Source organism: Larimichthys crocea, chromosome XVI (genome assembly GCF_000972845.2).
Source record: "Larimichthys crocea isolate SSNF chromosome XVI, L_crocea_2.0, whole genome shotgun sequence".
Lineage (NCBI taxonomy): Eukaryota > Metazoa > Chordata > Actinopteri > Sciaenidae > Larimichthys > Larimichthys crocea.
This window is the reverse complement of record NC_040026.1, coordinates 18296131-18312998: the sequence shown is the minus strand read 5'-3', so window position 1 is coordinate 18312998 and position 16868 is coordinate 18296131. Positions and strand designations below refer to the sequence as shown.

The 16868-nt window shown below is 43.1% G+C and overlaps 1 protein-coding gene across 5 annotated transcripts in view; it reads right to left on the bottom strand.

Annotated features, from left to right (window-relative positions):
- Window positions 1-16868, bottom strand: part of dnmbp (dynamin binding protein) — a 46165-nt gene that overhangs the window by 12633 nt on the left and 16664 nt on the right. For 3 of the 5 annotated variants that reach the window (XM_019264784.2, XM_010742076.3, XM_027289312.1), the window contains exon 4: window positions 12352-14595. In XM_019264784.2, coding sequence (XP_019120329.2) covers window positions 12352-14595 — 2244 coding nt within the window. Of the gene's footprint in view, window positions 1-4094; window positions 5980-12351; window positions 14596-16868 lie in introns of those variants that run through there. The other 2 variants (XM_019264785.2, XM_019264786.2) reach the window with 1 other exon arrangement.

The window sequence follows — 16868 nt, the reverse complement described above, 5'->3', positions numbered from 1 at the left end:
AAATCCATGACGCTGATAGCTGGGTTAAGATAACCGTGTCTGCACAGGTTGTGTAAATATTAGCAGGACTTTTAAAGGGCGTCAGACTGTGGCCCTTTCACACGTTGACTTTGTGTTTAAGAGTTTCTGTCTTTGCACAAACAAACTAAATTGTACATTTTGAGCATTTTTTCCCCTGTGCAGGTGCACACAAGGGCTTTTATTTTGTAATATCCCGGCCCTTTTTGTCCAGATTTGTACCGCCAACTGTCGCACCAGGTAAACAGTCAGCCTTAAAAATGTTGAAAGGGGAGTTTATTCAGCGACATACCGTCCTGTTTTATCTCTTTTTAGGGGTCAAATGTCAAAAGGTCACATTCCTGCCCCTGGCAGAATCTCACAGCAACCTTTATGTAACATTGTTGGGAATTCCTGGTAATTACAGCCCTCCATTCAAATCACACGAGTCCTTACAAAAGCAAGGTTGTGTACTGATGCAGGTAGCAGAGGTTCAGAATGCAATTTGTCTAGCGTCAGACAACAAGAGATGCAACTCTTCTTGTTTCCAGGTGGATACGGCTACAGTCTAATTTAAAAGTTGGATAAAGGAGCTGCTACAACGCTGCATGGCAAATAGGACCAAGACTGAGCTCTCCGGCTTCCTTGGAATTTCTCATTTCTATGATGAACAATGTCCAATTACTTCAAGAGACCATCGGTTTTGCATATGTGCAGAGAGAGAGCTTTAGGAGGAACCAAAACCATTAAGTGAGGGAAAAGCCATAGTAACTTCAGGTTAATGGAGAAAGAGAAGACAATGGGTCCAGTGCAACATTTAAATATTTCTAAATGCAAAAAAAAAAAAGCCACCTGCGTGGGAAAATATTTCTTTCTTTCAGTACAACCTGTGCGGGAGAACTGCCGTTAGTCTCGGAGATGACTGAACTTGCAGCATTGCACCTCTTGCTAATTGGAGGACAAGTAAAGACAGAAAGACATCTGCCTGAGGGCTTTACAGGTGTTCCCACACTGAAAAGTTGAAGAGTTGAAAATTTCTACTGTATGAATAAAGGGCAGGGTGATGAAATGCTTTCAAAATAAAACACCTCGTTTAATGTCTTACTGCTGTAGACCAAAAAGTCTCCTCAATGTAAACGACTATCTAACGAGAGCAGAAACATACAGACAGTTATAATTTTTATTGCTCTGTGCGTATTCAAAAACTGAACCAACCTGAATATTAGGTGCTCTTAAAATTCAAATGCAACCTGTGATCATTGAGATTGACGCCCTTTTTTACTAACAAGAACCTTTAGCACTTTACCAAAGGGAAGAACAAAATAATCGCTGTATGTACGCAGATGTAAATGAGATGAGATCAACACCTGTGAAAAATCTGACAGGTAGAACAAATTTAAACACAATAACTTGAAGCTTTGCTACAAATATTCAAACAAGTTCATATGCTTAAGTCTGTTGATACACCAAAACTGACCGATAGTTTGTCACGGACAAATATTTACTGACAGAAGCGCAGACTGTAGAGAGGAGAGGAGAGGAGCACAAAACTCTTTCGGAATAACAACACACTCATCTGAAAGTGTCTGTCATACACACAGTGACAACTAGTCGTCATATGTGATAGCTGTACAAATCATCAGGAGAAGGGACTAGAAGGAAATTTAGGATAATTACTCCAGTTCTGGAATATGACCATAAAAACCTGGACTATATCTCTGTAACCTATGTCTTCATCATAGATAATGAGTAATCATGAGTAAACTAGTCATGAAGGGAAAGTCCACAAGGTCAAAGATCAGCTGGTTGTCTTTTCCCACACTTCTGTTTTAAAAGGTACAGATAATATCAGTCTTGTTGGCTATGCAGGTACCAGTAACATTATCCAACCCCGAGCTGAAGCTACAGAGACGTGACGCTGATGTGCTGTAGTCAGTGTATGTGCGCCTGTACTAACACTCTTACTGTTTTGGATGTAAGAATAATGTGGAGGGTTTCAAACTCTTGTCTGTGTAAGCACCTTTGGCTCATGCACACTTTCCGACTCACGCCAGATCTTTGACTCACGTTTTTTTTGCTCGCCAGCAGCGAAATAAGACGTCTTTAGAACGATGCTGTCAATATTTCAGATCTTGTCCGGAGATTTTCTGTCCTAACTCCTAACTCCCCCACCCGACCCCTGTCCCGCTGCCCTCCAATAGCAGCAGACTGCTCGAGGATTACAGAAAACAACGCAGCATACGCTGCCAGATCATAACAGGATGACGACACATTACTCACACACACACAAAGACGCTCAAACATCGCCCATCTGGCAGAAGACATTAAAAGTTTGAGCGCACCAAAAACAGAAGTCAAGCTGCACATTTAAACCCTGATATAATATATTTAGTTTATATTCCTGCAAAGAAACATATCTGGCTTATTATGTTGCCCTCTTTGGATACCTAGAATGTGTAAGCCTGCAACAGGAGCACATGCACACACATATAAAGTTCATAATATAAATTATAACTACAGCAAGAAGTCTATTAGCTATTGTTTACTAGACTCTACAGACCAAGGGAGAGAGGTCTAATATCTAGCACTGGATTACAGGGAACAAAGGGCCTTATACATGCTCAAGGTCCATCTCAGAAAGCCTCAGCCATCACCTCAATGTCACTGAATCATAGCGTAAACCCAATAAGCTCTGCAACAATATGGCCTAATGTTTTTAGCCATGCAATCAAATGCTTTACTCAGGGCAAACCCCTGACAGAGCTGAAACAGTTTAACAAGATTAAAGGATGACAAGACACTGCAGAGGCAAGCGTGCATGTGTGTGTGTGTGTGTTTTGAAAAATGGCGTCATCCCTCCAATAAGCCCCCACGGTCCTCACTTGCAGACACACACACACACACACACACACATAGTATCAGTCTAGTCTTGCAGTGAAGGAGTCAGGCCAGTACTGGCCACCGCCTGGCACCAGACAGACCCCCATCCACTCACCATGCTGACGCTAGGGATTAATACTTGAACTCCTAAAATGGATGTGTGTGTGTGTGTGTGTGTGTGTGTTTCTAGGTGACTGGGGGAGGGGTCGTGGGGCGCCACCTGCTTCTTCTCAGACGCGACAAAGTGAGTCAGGAGAGTGCTCTCTCTCTCTTTCGTCGATTCCTCAAGAAACACACTCGCGCGCACACACCAACCTTGTGATTGGTTGTCTCTTTGTGTTTACAGACTATAACAGTTTATCGTATCTCAAGTGAGCCCTAATCATCCCAACACACCATGCTCACAACTATCCTTTAAAGAACCCTGTCCACGCTGTACTCTTTAACCTCATTGCTTTGAGTGCTGACCCACTGGAACGTGTCCATAGGAAAGCTGGCATCAAGTGCTCCTAACAAGAACCAAGAAACTTTAGACGATATCCGATTCAGACAAAGTTCTTAATTTGACACTGATGCAATGCCCACACACCTTTTTTTCCATTAAGAAATCAGTTAAAACATGTTTCTGTTGCCCAAACTTCCTCTAAAAGTTGAAACTTTTCTAACAGGTTTGATCCAACACTTCATTCATTATGAATTCTACGTCTTTAAAAGAACGAGCTTGAATGACAACAACCAAGACATGACCGACCATTCAGTGAAGCAAGAACTGAACAGACGAGTTATGTGTGCACGCAGCATCAGGGCTGCAGAGAATGGCAGAAACCTTCAGATGTGAAGAATGACAGCAGCAACAAGAACCCAAGAGTCCACGAAACCTGTTCCGCAGGTTCTTAGGCTGACAAATACCTGACAGTACACTTTCCTGTGAGACAGGTGATACTGACACACACACTTTCTAAAACAGGGGAGTCTGGCCAGTCAGCACTTTGAAGCCCCCAGTATTGATTAGAAGAGCACATCTGGAGGTCACCAATAACAAGAAGTGTGACAACAAAGACTGCTGGCTTCTCCACCCTGTTTTATCTACATGACAAGAATGACCATGTGTCCTCTTTCTGTCTTACTACTGATTGATCTGGACTCTCATACATCACATGCACCTGAGTACATAGAAAAAAAACCCTTCCCTCACATGACAATATCCTTGTGTTTACCTTGCTTTTGTTTCCTTGTAGTTGCAAACTGGGACTTTAGCAAGGAGCTTGGAGCCGTCTTCCTGTAGATGCTGTTACGATCTAGTGAGCCCACATAAACAGGCTTGCGACCCCGTTTCGAACCGACGCTCCCGGCACTTGACTCATATCCCTTTTCCTGCTCGTCACTGTGCGGGTATATAACCGGATCCTCAAAAGAGCGCATCTCCCTGAGCGCCAACTTCTGGTTCTGCTGCTCAACCCACTCCTCACAGTGTGACTTCTGCTCTTTTTTAGGGTATTCCTCGTACGGCTCATCTATGGATATAGAGCGTAAATCTCGATATCTGTCTCGGGGCTTGTAGTGGGTACGTTCCTCTTCTCTGGATCTGCGATGGTCTTTATTCTCAGGGTCGTAGTGGTCCACAGGCCTCCGCTCATAGTGTTCCCTTGATTTGTAGTGGTCCCTCCTTCTGTAGTCGTAGTGCTCATCTCTCCTGTCATCACCTGTATCCTTGTACCTGTTGTAGTGGTCCCGGTCCCTGTAACCACGGTGATCCTCCAGGTCAGAGTCGTACTGGGCCCTTCTTTTACTGGTGTTAGTCTCCTCACCCCTTCTATTATAGGCCTCCCTGTCATCCCTGTAGTTATCTTCTCTGCGGTCATATCGATCCTCTGCATGCCGGTCATAGTAAGGGTCCTTGCCTTTACGATCATAGTAGCGGTCCTCGTCTCTACGCTGGTAGTGTACCTTTTCCCTGTAGTGATGGCTGTCTTTAGAGTCATAATAATCCCTATCATGGTCATAATTGTGATCATTATCCCTGTAATTGTCTCTGCGAGCGTAGGTGTCTTTATGATCATAGCAGTCTTCATATTCGCTGTTGTAACTGTCACGTTCTCTCTCAGGTTTACGTTGTTTCCTGCTGTCATAATGATCCCTCGGCCTGTATTTGTCCTTATGATCGTACTCCTCCAAGTCTCTGGGATTCCTGTGGTCATAACGTTCAGTGTAGTGGTCATTTTCTCTAACACGATCATCTCTTCTCCTTCTGTCCACATCCAATTTATCATAACTTTCTTGAGTTCTTAAGTCATTACTGTTTTTTTCTTGAGGCACTTGGCTGTAGTCCTCAGGGCCCTGGTAAAAACAATGTTTTCCTTTCCATTCAGATATCCTTACATCTAGATGACCATCCTGTGAACCAGGGTGGAAGTAAACATCCTGGGCTTGAGGCCTCTCCCCATTGAAAGCTGCTTTGTACCGGTCATCGTACTGGGCTTGATTCTCCAATTGTACTGGCCATGGAGGTTGCACATGCACTGGAGGTTGCACATGCACTGGAGGTAGCATCGGCCCACCTACAGGTACCATCATGCCTCCATGTACTGGCATAGGAAAGCCTGGACCTGGAACTGGGTCACCAGGACGTGCGACCATGACTGGTCCTTGTGGCTGTCCATGAGGAACTACTCCATATCCAGGATATCCAACCTGTTGCTGCTGAAGCTGCAGCTGGTGTAGTTGTTGTAACTGTTGCAGATGGGCCATCCGCTCCCTCTCTCTGGCCCAGCCAGCATCACCCAGGTCCTCCACACTCTTTCCTCTCCTTACCGGGACACCAGCTGTATAGTTCCAATCCACTGGACTAAACATGACTGGGTTTCCATAAACCACCGGGCTCTTCATGGCTCTTGATCGAGCCTACCTGGTGCCGATAGGGTTTCTTGTTCAACGTGGCTTATTCCCTCTTTCCAGAGTCCTGCATTCCATAACAAAGCACTCCGGGAGACTCCACCTGTCAGGCATATTGTCTGTAACTCTCCCACTTGTTTTCTCTGTCTTCTCTCCACTGCCTCAGCAGGACTGCCTGGCCCAAAGCACCTCCCAGCCGTCAGTGTAACTAAATCGCACCCTCCCCACAGCTATCTCAGCGAATCGTGGAAGGAGAAGGGGGGTAGGGTTATTGAAGGAGGGGCCACCTTGGGTTAATGATTCAGTGGAGTCACATGAGTGGAGGATTAGCCCAACAGCCCCTCCCATTGTTTCAATTGGCTAGTACCTCTGTTTGCAGGAAAACAGTCTGCCTGGAGATTTTCTTTGATGGAAGATGGAGGCAAACTTCACCGCGTGCATTTGACAGGCTTCAGACTTTGGCACCAAATGTTTTGTTTTTCACTGCCATGAGCAATCCTCCATCCTTCCTCATATCCGGTTTTCTTTGTTTCCCCACTTCCTGTGGGTTTCACTGCTATATTCACCAGGTCATTAAGGCAGCCTGTGGTGACACAATAAGTGATGCAGCTCATTTCAGCCTGTGCATACAACTCAACCTTGGTTGGAAGGGCATGATATTCGCTGGTAAATTAAAACTGAACAAGAAACTGACCTCAGTCAGTCGTTTAACTTTGCCCTACATTTCAGGGACAAGCAATCATTTACACATGCAGACAGACTTTGATTTTGAAGAGTGTGAACTCTAGTTATTATACTTAGATATTAAGAGTCAGTCAATGAGTGGGCAGATTTCTGAAATTACACAGCTCGATTAGGCCAGATCTACTGAAAAAGTAGCTGCCGGTGTGTACAATGAGCTATTGTTGAAGACTGTCCCCTCTCGCAGAAGAGACACGATCTTTTAGTGTGAGAAAAAAACTCCGGCCTATTCATAAAGCTGGAGTATAATATATCCCTCCCCCCGCTTTAACTCTCCATGAAAGAGGCAGGCACTGAAGGGACAGGTTTAAAAGGACTTGCACACACTCAAGTGCACGTGATACACACAGACAAACACATGTGGGTTAGTATCAATTTACCATCAATTCAAACTGTTTAAAGTGTAATTAGAAGCTGGAACTTGTTTGTGTTTTGAATACCAAAGAAAACCAAACTTCTAGTTTGATTAAAACTGGTGTTAACTTTGAGCCCAGCCTAGATAAACCTTCTCAAAACAAGAGGTAATCAAATTTATGAATAAAAACGCTTCACAGACATCACATTTATGGAGCCAAATCTGACACAAACAGAGACACGTTAAGAAGAAACAAAGATTCTGTGTATACACTACAAAATACCCTCTGACTGGACAATGTGGGTCTTGTTTACAACAAAACAAGTGAAAACCCTGCAAGCAATCTTGTTTGGTTCTAGTGAAATTTACCACTAAACAATTTAAATACCTAAATTGCCTTGTGTCAAGAAATAATTAAAAAAATGTCTCTTTGTTTTGTAAAGGAAATGAAAATGAAAGTTTTGTTAATCACTGATAGGATTTACTATAAACCAAAACCAATATTTCACACAGACACGCGGTTTCGCATGGTAAGGCCAAGCATAGAAATCTTACTTAGACATTGTTCTCTTCTTACGTAAGGCTATTTAATTATCAGTGTTGAACATCTCAGCTTTCAGTAGCAGAACACAACCGAAACTGTGAGTTTGTGTACGTCTGTCAACTTTTAGGAATGTAAAATGCAACATTCCTCTTCGGTGGCTGTGTTAGCGTAACTAAATGAAGCCATCGAGGACGTTCAACACATCTCGAAGTGTCCAGGTATATCAAACTGAAGTCTCCCAGTTTACTCGGAAACCCGAAGCTGAAAGAGATCCTCCAAAACAGTGTTAAACAGATCAGGCGGTGGTGTCATGGAAGCCGATGGAGGCGTTTTAATGGTGGGTTTAAAGAATTAAAGGAGGCTGAAGGTCAAAGAGCTTAAATAAGAAAAGAGGAAGCAAAAAAGAACCTGCGCTAGGGTGTGAGAAAGCACATTGTAAACCGATTCTCCAAAAGCGTCGTCATATTATGGCTCACTGAATATCAGTCATGATATGATGCATACTAAGGGAAGGGATACCTGACAAACCAATCAAATGCACATACAGAACAATATGTTTTGTAATTCTCTTTGGACGTACACATCAAAACATTGTTTTTGTACATAACTCTATCACTTTCTGCCAAAAAAAAGTAAGTCTTTTGGTTTATCTCCCTTTGGTGGAATTGTGTCGCGATTAAATGATCTTATTATGTTCTCAGTTTTTCAAAATTTGGTTCTCCAAATTGATGATTCTGAGCACAAGACCAGTGAAAAGCTTTGTCTGACATAATGTAAAACAATACAAAGCTCACACTCACATTAATCTCTCACTTTAATGTTGTTGTTGTGCAGAAGAATGGACTTCGACATCAGTCACACTCCGTGAGCATATACTTGTTTTTTTTCTCTTTTGAGTTTCATTATTAAACCTCTTTCAGCCTTTTACGAGGACTTTGAACTGACCTCGATGCAGTGAAGTGCAGGCAGAGCCCAATGTTGAAATGACTCCCTGCTTTACAACAATAAGCTGCCATTGTCTTCCAAACGTCACGCTCAGGAACACACCCTTCAAAAGCACGGAAAACACTCACTCCAGGGTGTGTGTGTGTGTGTGTGTGTGTGTGTGTGTGTGTGTGTGTGTGTGTGTGTTGTGTGTGAGTGTGACTGTGCATGGACACATAGCAGTATGACGACAAACATATTTTTTGTTTGTTCACAAAGATCTTGAGACTACTCTTGATGTGTACACACATTTATATAAGACAAGCATGAAAATAGAAACATAATATCCTTAAAATCTTTTGTGTCCGACTAAAGTGTTATTCATAATTACCATATCAAACATTCTCCAATGGGAGTGTGCTCGGCTGTTTTTCCTTTCCAGGTGCTGAATCTAAACTCAAATCATGTCACCATCTTTCTATCTCAGTCACGATCTCGTCATTTGCACATGTGACAGTGCGGCAAATATCAAAGGAAGACAAGGAATGGACATTTCATTGTATTGCTCTGAAAAGAGGGTGTAAGAACTCATGTAACGTGAGGCGTGAATGAAAACTATGTGGTTGCATGACCCTTAGAGACACACGTAGCCAATGGGAAGTGTTTCTGCCTTCGGGCTGATTCCTTTCATAGGCAGACGTTGTTGTGATCATGGATTCACCCATTGAAATGCATTGAAGAGTAATAGATAAAAACCTAACAGGATATGAATCATTAGTATGCAGCAAGAATAGAATCAAGACAACATTTCTTACTGATGATTAGTTCACTGGTGTGATGACAGACTAAACTGAAGTCAGTACTCAATTAGAATAATCAGTAATCAGACGAAGTGTGAACGAACAGCAGTCTGATTGATTGGCAATCATTGAAGTTAATAAATTAGCATCGATAAGAATGAAACAGAGCTGAAACTTTTCTTACAGCGTAAAATGAGATGCATTAACATGACAAAGAAAACCGGTCGTTGGCAGTGATTAGAGCGAAAGCGTCTAAATGAAAGGACAGTGAGAAATAGTGAGCTCTGCTGTTGGAAAGTTGATACAAGTACATCCAATGTCAAGCAACATCTATGGATAGATAAGGAACTGTTCATAGATAAAATAACCAGACATGCCGACAAGGGTAACTTTGGTATTTTTCTAGATCTTATTTTCTCATGCCAGTATCGAGTGAGAGTGAAGTGAAACCAGTCCATGCTTTTGCACTGACAGGCTCAGATTATTATTTTAACTATCTGATAACATTATGGAAAGGATTCCCACAGAGACAGGCCTTTTTTTTGTTTAACAAGAATCAGCTGTTATATCGCTCTGTTCAAAGACACCAGACTCCAATGACAAAAACATTTCACTTGACTGAACGTAGAAGTTTACCGCTGCCTCGATCAATAAGTTGTCTTATTGTGTGACTTTGGATTTAAAAAGGTTTAAAATCACAAAAGTAAACGCTGCTGTTGACCAAGGCAAAATGACTCTTTTTACTTTTATCAATCTGAGCCTGTCAAGAAGTGGATGTACTCGATGGTGCGCTATCGCCCCAAGGGATTATATCGCAACCCAGTTGCACTTTCTCTCATTTAATACTGGACCAGTTTAAAAAAATCAGTGTTCCCATTACTCGACACAAAAATACATGAAAATATGGAAGTTATCGTTTAAGGTAATTTAATACATTGATGGAAAAAAGAAAATGAGAAAATGGCCCATTCATACACCGATGGTGCAGCCTTTAACCTGCAGACTGGAGGAGCCTGGGATCGAACGACAGATCATCTGATGAGCGGATGAGCCGCTGTACCTCCTGAGCCACAGCTGCTCCTTCATCGGCCTGATATACTGTGAAGTAATAAGGAGTAGAAGAACCCCAACAATGCTCGGTCCACACAACACAAGCTGTCGAACAGCACAACGTTCTGACGAACAACCTAAAAAAACGCCATCTTCAGTTCAAGCCTACCTGCCGCTCTGTGGGACCTGGCTTCCTGAGCGAGTCCAAACAGTGTGGAGAGGTGTGCCAGGGGCCATGTGACAGCTCTCCATAGCCACACTTTGGCCATGCCGTCTCCACTACTGCAAGAAATCCTAGAAAGCTCATCCGATATAGATCCCCCTTTACCTCTGTCCTCTTGAAGAAGAACCGATGATGGGAAGAAAAGGATGAAAGGTGCAGAGCAAGGAAACTGTGAGTAAGGTGAAAAAGGTAAGAGACTAAAAGAAAGAGAGGGGTGGAAAAAGAGACAGAGGCCCATGTCCATCGCTTACCCTCTCACTATGTGCAGGAATGCACCTCGTACCTATGTGAAAAAGTGTTGGGCTGCCGAAGACAGCACTGCAAACCCAGACAGCAAGAGATGGCAAAACTAGTACATGACTATTGTTTTTCATATATGTAAATACACCGGAGGCAAAACAGAACAATTTCTGTTCACAATGAATGAATAAAACCTGCAACACGCCGCGATTGATTCCATTTCGTGTGTGATGATGTCGTGTAACCTTTCAGACTTCAAACTTCAAAAACAAGACAAATCCATTTCTCTTTACTCCACCTAAACCCTGCAGCGACACGCTGCTGCTGCCACATTCGCTATACTTTTTCTAAATTAACACTGTGGTGTGAGACCAAGCAAATTCCACAATATGCACACACACACCCGCTCACACACACACACTGTTATGATAACCCTTAATTTAAATACACAATCCTCCTTCCGCTGATCATTGTGCACAGAAAACAGGGATGTCTTGTTTGCATAGTTAACGGTGGAATTTAAATAACTAGTGTCCGTGCATGTGTGTGTGTGTCGGAATAACAAGTCAAAGAGGAAATCTGCTAAGCACGGACGGCTCATTTTTAGATTCCTGCTATATTACATTGTGTCTTCAGTGAACTTTTCGAACTGACCTGCAGGCAATAAGGCCTCAGAAGTGAGCTGTGACTTAAAGTAAAACAAATTCTTCTTTATTTGTCTTCTCTTCTGCATTATTTACAGCCAACCCCTTCTGACTTGTCTGACTTCTTTGCTGTTTGTCTGTTCACTTGCTGATGTCTCAGTTTCTGAGTGACATCATTTGAAGCCCACTGTTGAGCCATTTCAAGTGATAAATATAAAGATTTGTCAAATTTCAAACAGAGATCTGTTTATAGGATGTAACTGTGTTGACTTTATTACATACATAACAGTTTGATGTGTAAAAAGTATTATACATTACACCTACATTCATTGTTTCTATCAACACAAATCTATTATCTGTGATTTTTTTTGTTGGCAATGCCTGTCGTCTGCTTTAGGACAGCAACTAACAATAATTTCATATCAGCCAGACTGCAGATTATTCTCTCGATTAATCGTGATGTTGTTGAGTCCAACAGTTCAAAAGCCAAAGATATTCAATCCTCTGGAGAAGCTGCCATAAGCCAATGTTCTTTTATCATTAGTGTTAACCTTTTCTTTGTGTGACAGCCAGACCTTGGTCAAGAAGCACAGGGAGATGCCTTCCTACTGGGCCGAAGTTTGTATCGACTTCGGGGTTAACTCCTTTTTTACTTCAGCAGCAGAGAAATGAGACATGAGAGCTCCTGAGTTGGCTTTGAGACACTGTAGCCTTTTATTTAATTGTGAACTGCAACCTACACTGTACATTTCTTTCCAGCCAAACCCCATACTGCTAACTTGAGAGATGTTTCTAAGGATAAAAGCTGGCACTCACAATGAGAATAATCAACAAAAGGTTCAATGGTGAATCAAATCCATCTTGTCTCCAAAATTCCATCAGTTTTGTGACGCTATACCTCTAGAACCTCCAGTTTTGGGTCTAACCAAAGACTAGTGGTCTAGGACTAGAACCTCCAGTTTTGGGTCTAACCAAAGACTAGTGGTCTAGGAGCTTTAACTATCTAATAAAAGGTATAATAAATATTCTCCCACTCCCAACCCACCGTCCAACAGTCTTACCTTGTAGCTGCTGCTGCTCCAGGGCCAGAGTCTCCAGCGTGTAGTTGCAGAACTCCAGGTTCTCCATGGCTTGCATGCGGGCTGTCTCGTCGTCCTCCTCCTCCAACATGGTCCGGAGTTCCTCCGCTGTGTGCGCATAAGCCTCCATGTCGTGCTCCACCTCTTGTAGCCGTAGCAACAGCTGGTACCTCTCCTCCTCTTCCCTCTGTCTCTGACTCTCCAACTCCATCTCTCTCTCCAGCTCTTTCTCGGCTTCCAGCTGGCACTGGATTTCATGTTCCTGGGCAGCTGCGAGGTCACCGAACTCAGCCTGCCCTTCTGTTATTTGGTCCAGGACGTTTATAGGTGGTTCGTCAGGCGTGTAGAAGATGGGGTTGTTGTTGAGGGAGTTGTTGGATGGAGGAGCGGTATTTTGTCTCGGGCAACGAGGAGGGGGACGTGGAGCAGGACGGGCTGGTCTGTATGCTGGTGGGGCTGGGGGACGCTGGACTCTAGGACGAGGTGGAGGAGGTCGAAGGGTCCTGCGCCTCTCTAGTGAAGAAGAGGCCGAGTTTGACTGCAAGAGTTGGGGCACTGGTGAATGCAAGGAGCCTCGGATGATATCGCTTTCATCGCCGAAGTCTAGAATAGAAAAGTGGCGTGAGATACGGGATTGCTGGGCCAGGTCGCCTACAGAAGACATGTCCCTGGGAGCACCAGAACCGATGTTAAGATCACTATATGAAGTCAAGCTTTTCTCAAATTCGAAAAGCTGCTGGGACAGCTTGGTCTCCAGGTCACCGGCTGAGGTTGCCAGGTTATCTAAGGTGAACGACGTTGGCATCAAACCATTGGAGCCACGTGTCTTCTGCTGGGAACGCTGTGTCTCTGTACCTCCCATCATCATATCAGCATCGCTGACGCTAGCGTGGCGAGTTATCTTCTTCTGCTTATGGCTCTGAGCAAGGTTAAATAACACCTGGCCAAGACTGGCACTTCTGTTATCGGTAGTGGCACCATCTGTTGGTGGACTCTGGTAGTATCTGCTGTCTTTAGACCAACCAGACTGAGTGCTAGGGAGGGTTAGGCTGTGGGTTAGTTTGGACTGTAAGGATCGAGAGTTACCGTTAGTATACCTAGACCGGTTTGTGCCATGGTGCCTATGGCTATGTGCAGGCAGGCTAGGCCGGGATGGGAGTTTAGGCCTTGCTGGAGGCGTGGATTTGGGTCTCTCAGGCCCTCTTTGTGCTGGGGCGACAGGTCTACGTGGATGAGAGTCCGGCCTGCTACCCTCATCTCTCGACCCTCTGTTGTTAGTCTGAGCTCCGGTGCTTTTGTTTTCTCTTTGCCACCTCTGCTCCTCAGTCCTCTCAAAGTAGTCCAAGTCCCACACTGTGTGATCCTCATATGTCCTCCATTCAGGACCGTTCTCTGGTCCACCGGGACATAAATGGTCTGAGCTGTATTCAGAATTACAGCTGTTCTCTTTGTCTTCTTCCGGTTCAACGACATTTGTTTCATCTGTGGTTTTCTGTCCGTCATCCTCTATTTTAACAAAACGATGAGGAAAAATACCACGTCGCCCTCGCAGCTCGCCCTCCAGCCAACCATCCTCTAAAGTGTTTGTAAGACGTATGCGATCCCCCGTATCGAAGTCCAACTCGCCTGGTTCCATGGCCCGAAACTCATACAGCGCCACTACATAGACACCGCCCTCCTCTTCCTCTTCTTCTGCTACAGACTCCTTCTGTTCCTCCTCCTCCTCCTCTCTCAAAAAAACGTCTCGTTCTTCTACACCTTCCTCCTCTGTCCCCTCTCCTGCATCGTAAGGGTCCTCATAGCTAAATGCAGAATCACTGTTCAAATACTGGCAGTCGTCTGGCTCCTGAGGAGATCGGAGGGGACCCAGGAGCTCCACAAACCCCTCTGGGAAGATGCCCCTACGACCCTCTAGTTCCCCCTGGTACCACCCAGGCTCAGGCAGGCCAGTGATGATGATCAAGTCCCCTTCGCGGAAGTCCAACTCTTCATTGAGCTGAGCATGGAGGTTCATAAGTGCCCGGGCTTGGCCCAGGGCGTAAGGTGGGAGCTCTGAAGCCTGGGCCTGAGCTGAGCGTTCAGACAGCTGCCTGGATCGACCTGAAAGGTTCAGCTCCTTCACACATGACGTGGGGAAATGACCACGGACGCCCCAGGCATTACAACCACGCTGCCAGGTTTCGCCAAGGTTCATGGACCCTCCTGCCTCTCCAACTACCACATCACCTAGAGAGACACAGAATAAAGAGAATCACATTTAATAATTACTTGAGAGACCTGATTCATATTAAAATTTAAGCAATTGTTATAAAACAAATAAGGGGAGATGCACAGACAAACTTCAGGATATGAAGGTAATGACAGTAAATTAAGTTAAATGAAGTACTGGGTGTTTTAGACATTTTTGTCTGCATCCAGGCGACACTGGCCATAATACCTCTGAGTATTAAGTCATTTCAGATAACCTTTATTATTGCATTCCTAATAACTGTACCCGGGTCAGCACTGTTGGTAATATATCTGGAGATTCATGAATTATAGGAATGTTGACTGGTCAACCAGGAGTCACAGGGGTCACATTCCAAAGACCTGTGGCTCCACCTCCCATTGTGTCTGGCATTAAAACTGGCACACAGCCAATCGGGAGCATGGAAAATCATACTGGAAATGAACATTTCAACATTCACACGGCCAGTAAAGACGGTTTCCTATGTTTTGCACAATCCAGGAAGTGTTATTTATCTCATGGCAATACAAAAATGTACTGGAATATTGTTGTTGAGTAAATCTGGTCACCAGTTTAGTCAGAAATAAAATCATAAATGTGTGTGTATGATATAAAAAAAGACAGAAAAATGAACTGTTGGTTATTTTTTTGACATAGTATTGCAGAGTAAAGTTTATAAACATGCTTTAACATAACCAGAAGTGTTTAAATAAACTTTCAATGCACAATTCAGTTCTCAGTACTTCCACTACTGCTATCACTACGACTACTACTAGCTTTTCTAATGACATTAAAAGACAATTAAAAGTTTTACCGATGTAAAGGATCTCTGCAAACATCAGTGTTGCATGGCCGAGGGTGTTGTGAATGACAAATCAGAAAAAAACAAAACACTAATGTAAAAAACAACTTTAAAAACATCTGTGTAGGTTTCAGTTTGGCTCTGGGGACATCTAGTGGGGATTTTAGGAAAGACACTTTGTGTGTCATGTGTTTAGTGTCGTTATTATGTGCTGTTTTAACAATCAATTTGCCCCATAGGCAATCTGACACGGATTTGTCTTTGTCTAGAGAGAGCTTACAGGAATTACAGTAGACAGATTCATAATTGACTTTTCATGAGCTGAGAGGAAAAAGGGACCTGTCTTTACTCTGATTTATGCATCGACACACTTCTTTCTTTATCTTTCTTAAAGTAATAAAGGAACCTGTCAGTGCAGAACAGATCAGCAGACTTCACAACATGGGTTTTAATAACTGAATTCTGTTTTTTTGGGTAGGAGAACAGAATTTCTTAGAAGAATCGATGTTTAATGGGCTTAAACTTCAAAACAGTTCAGTGCCTACGGGGCTAACTCGGGGCTTAGAATAATCTCAAGACGTTACAAGGCACTTCAAGGAATTAAGACAACTAGTGGCACCTACATTAAACAAAAATGGGAAATCTGGACAAAAAAATGTGAATTTCAAAAAGGAAGATTTCAAGCTCAACCTCTTGGAGAGTGTTTGGCTGGAAGAGTCTCAGCAGATATTTTATTTCACCTGTTCAGCAGTCTCATCACTCACAAGTTCCTCCAGTTGCTGAAGAAAATGTGGCTCTCAGGAGGCAAATCACTATCATTCATAAATGCTTTCTGGCGTAAGACTGTCCAAAATATTGTCACTAATTCTGTGTCGAAGGTTCCTTTTAATTGGGATGAACTTCTCTTTGGGTTTCTACATTCAACATCTGCTAATACTAAAACAAAATACCCGTCTGGTTTACTGAGCGTAGCAGCTAGAAAAGCAGTTACAAAGAAATCTATAGAGGTATGATATTATTCATGAGATCTTTCTGATGGAAAGACTCACCTTCTCTGTGAGGCTACAGAAAACTAAATTTGAGGAAATTTGGGCAAAGTGGAAAAGGTATATTGCCCTTCTTTTGTTTAATTCCTTATCATTTTTTCTTAATATTTTTTTCTTGCGTAAACCTTATGTTCTGTTCTGTTCTGTTAATATTTGTATATTTCATTAAAAACAAAAACCCTGTAAAGTGGGATCACTGTATAATTGTATTCATGGAAACTGTGTAAAGTGATGATAATATGTTATTCTAAATAAAGACAGAATATTTGAAAAAAGGTTTTTTAAAACTTAAAAACAGTTCATGTGGACATGAGCTCTTTCACAAACTACAAACCAAATATTACACAATAAGACGCAATCCTTGTCTGCAGCTGAAAGTTTGTGAAAGGGTTTGGCATGAGTTCTAACTTGTCTTCAGAAATTC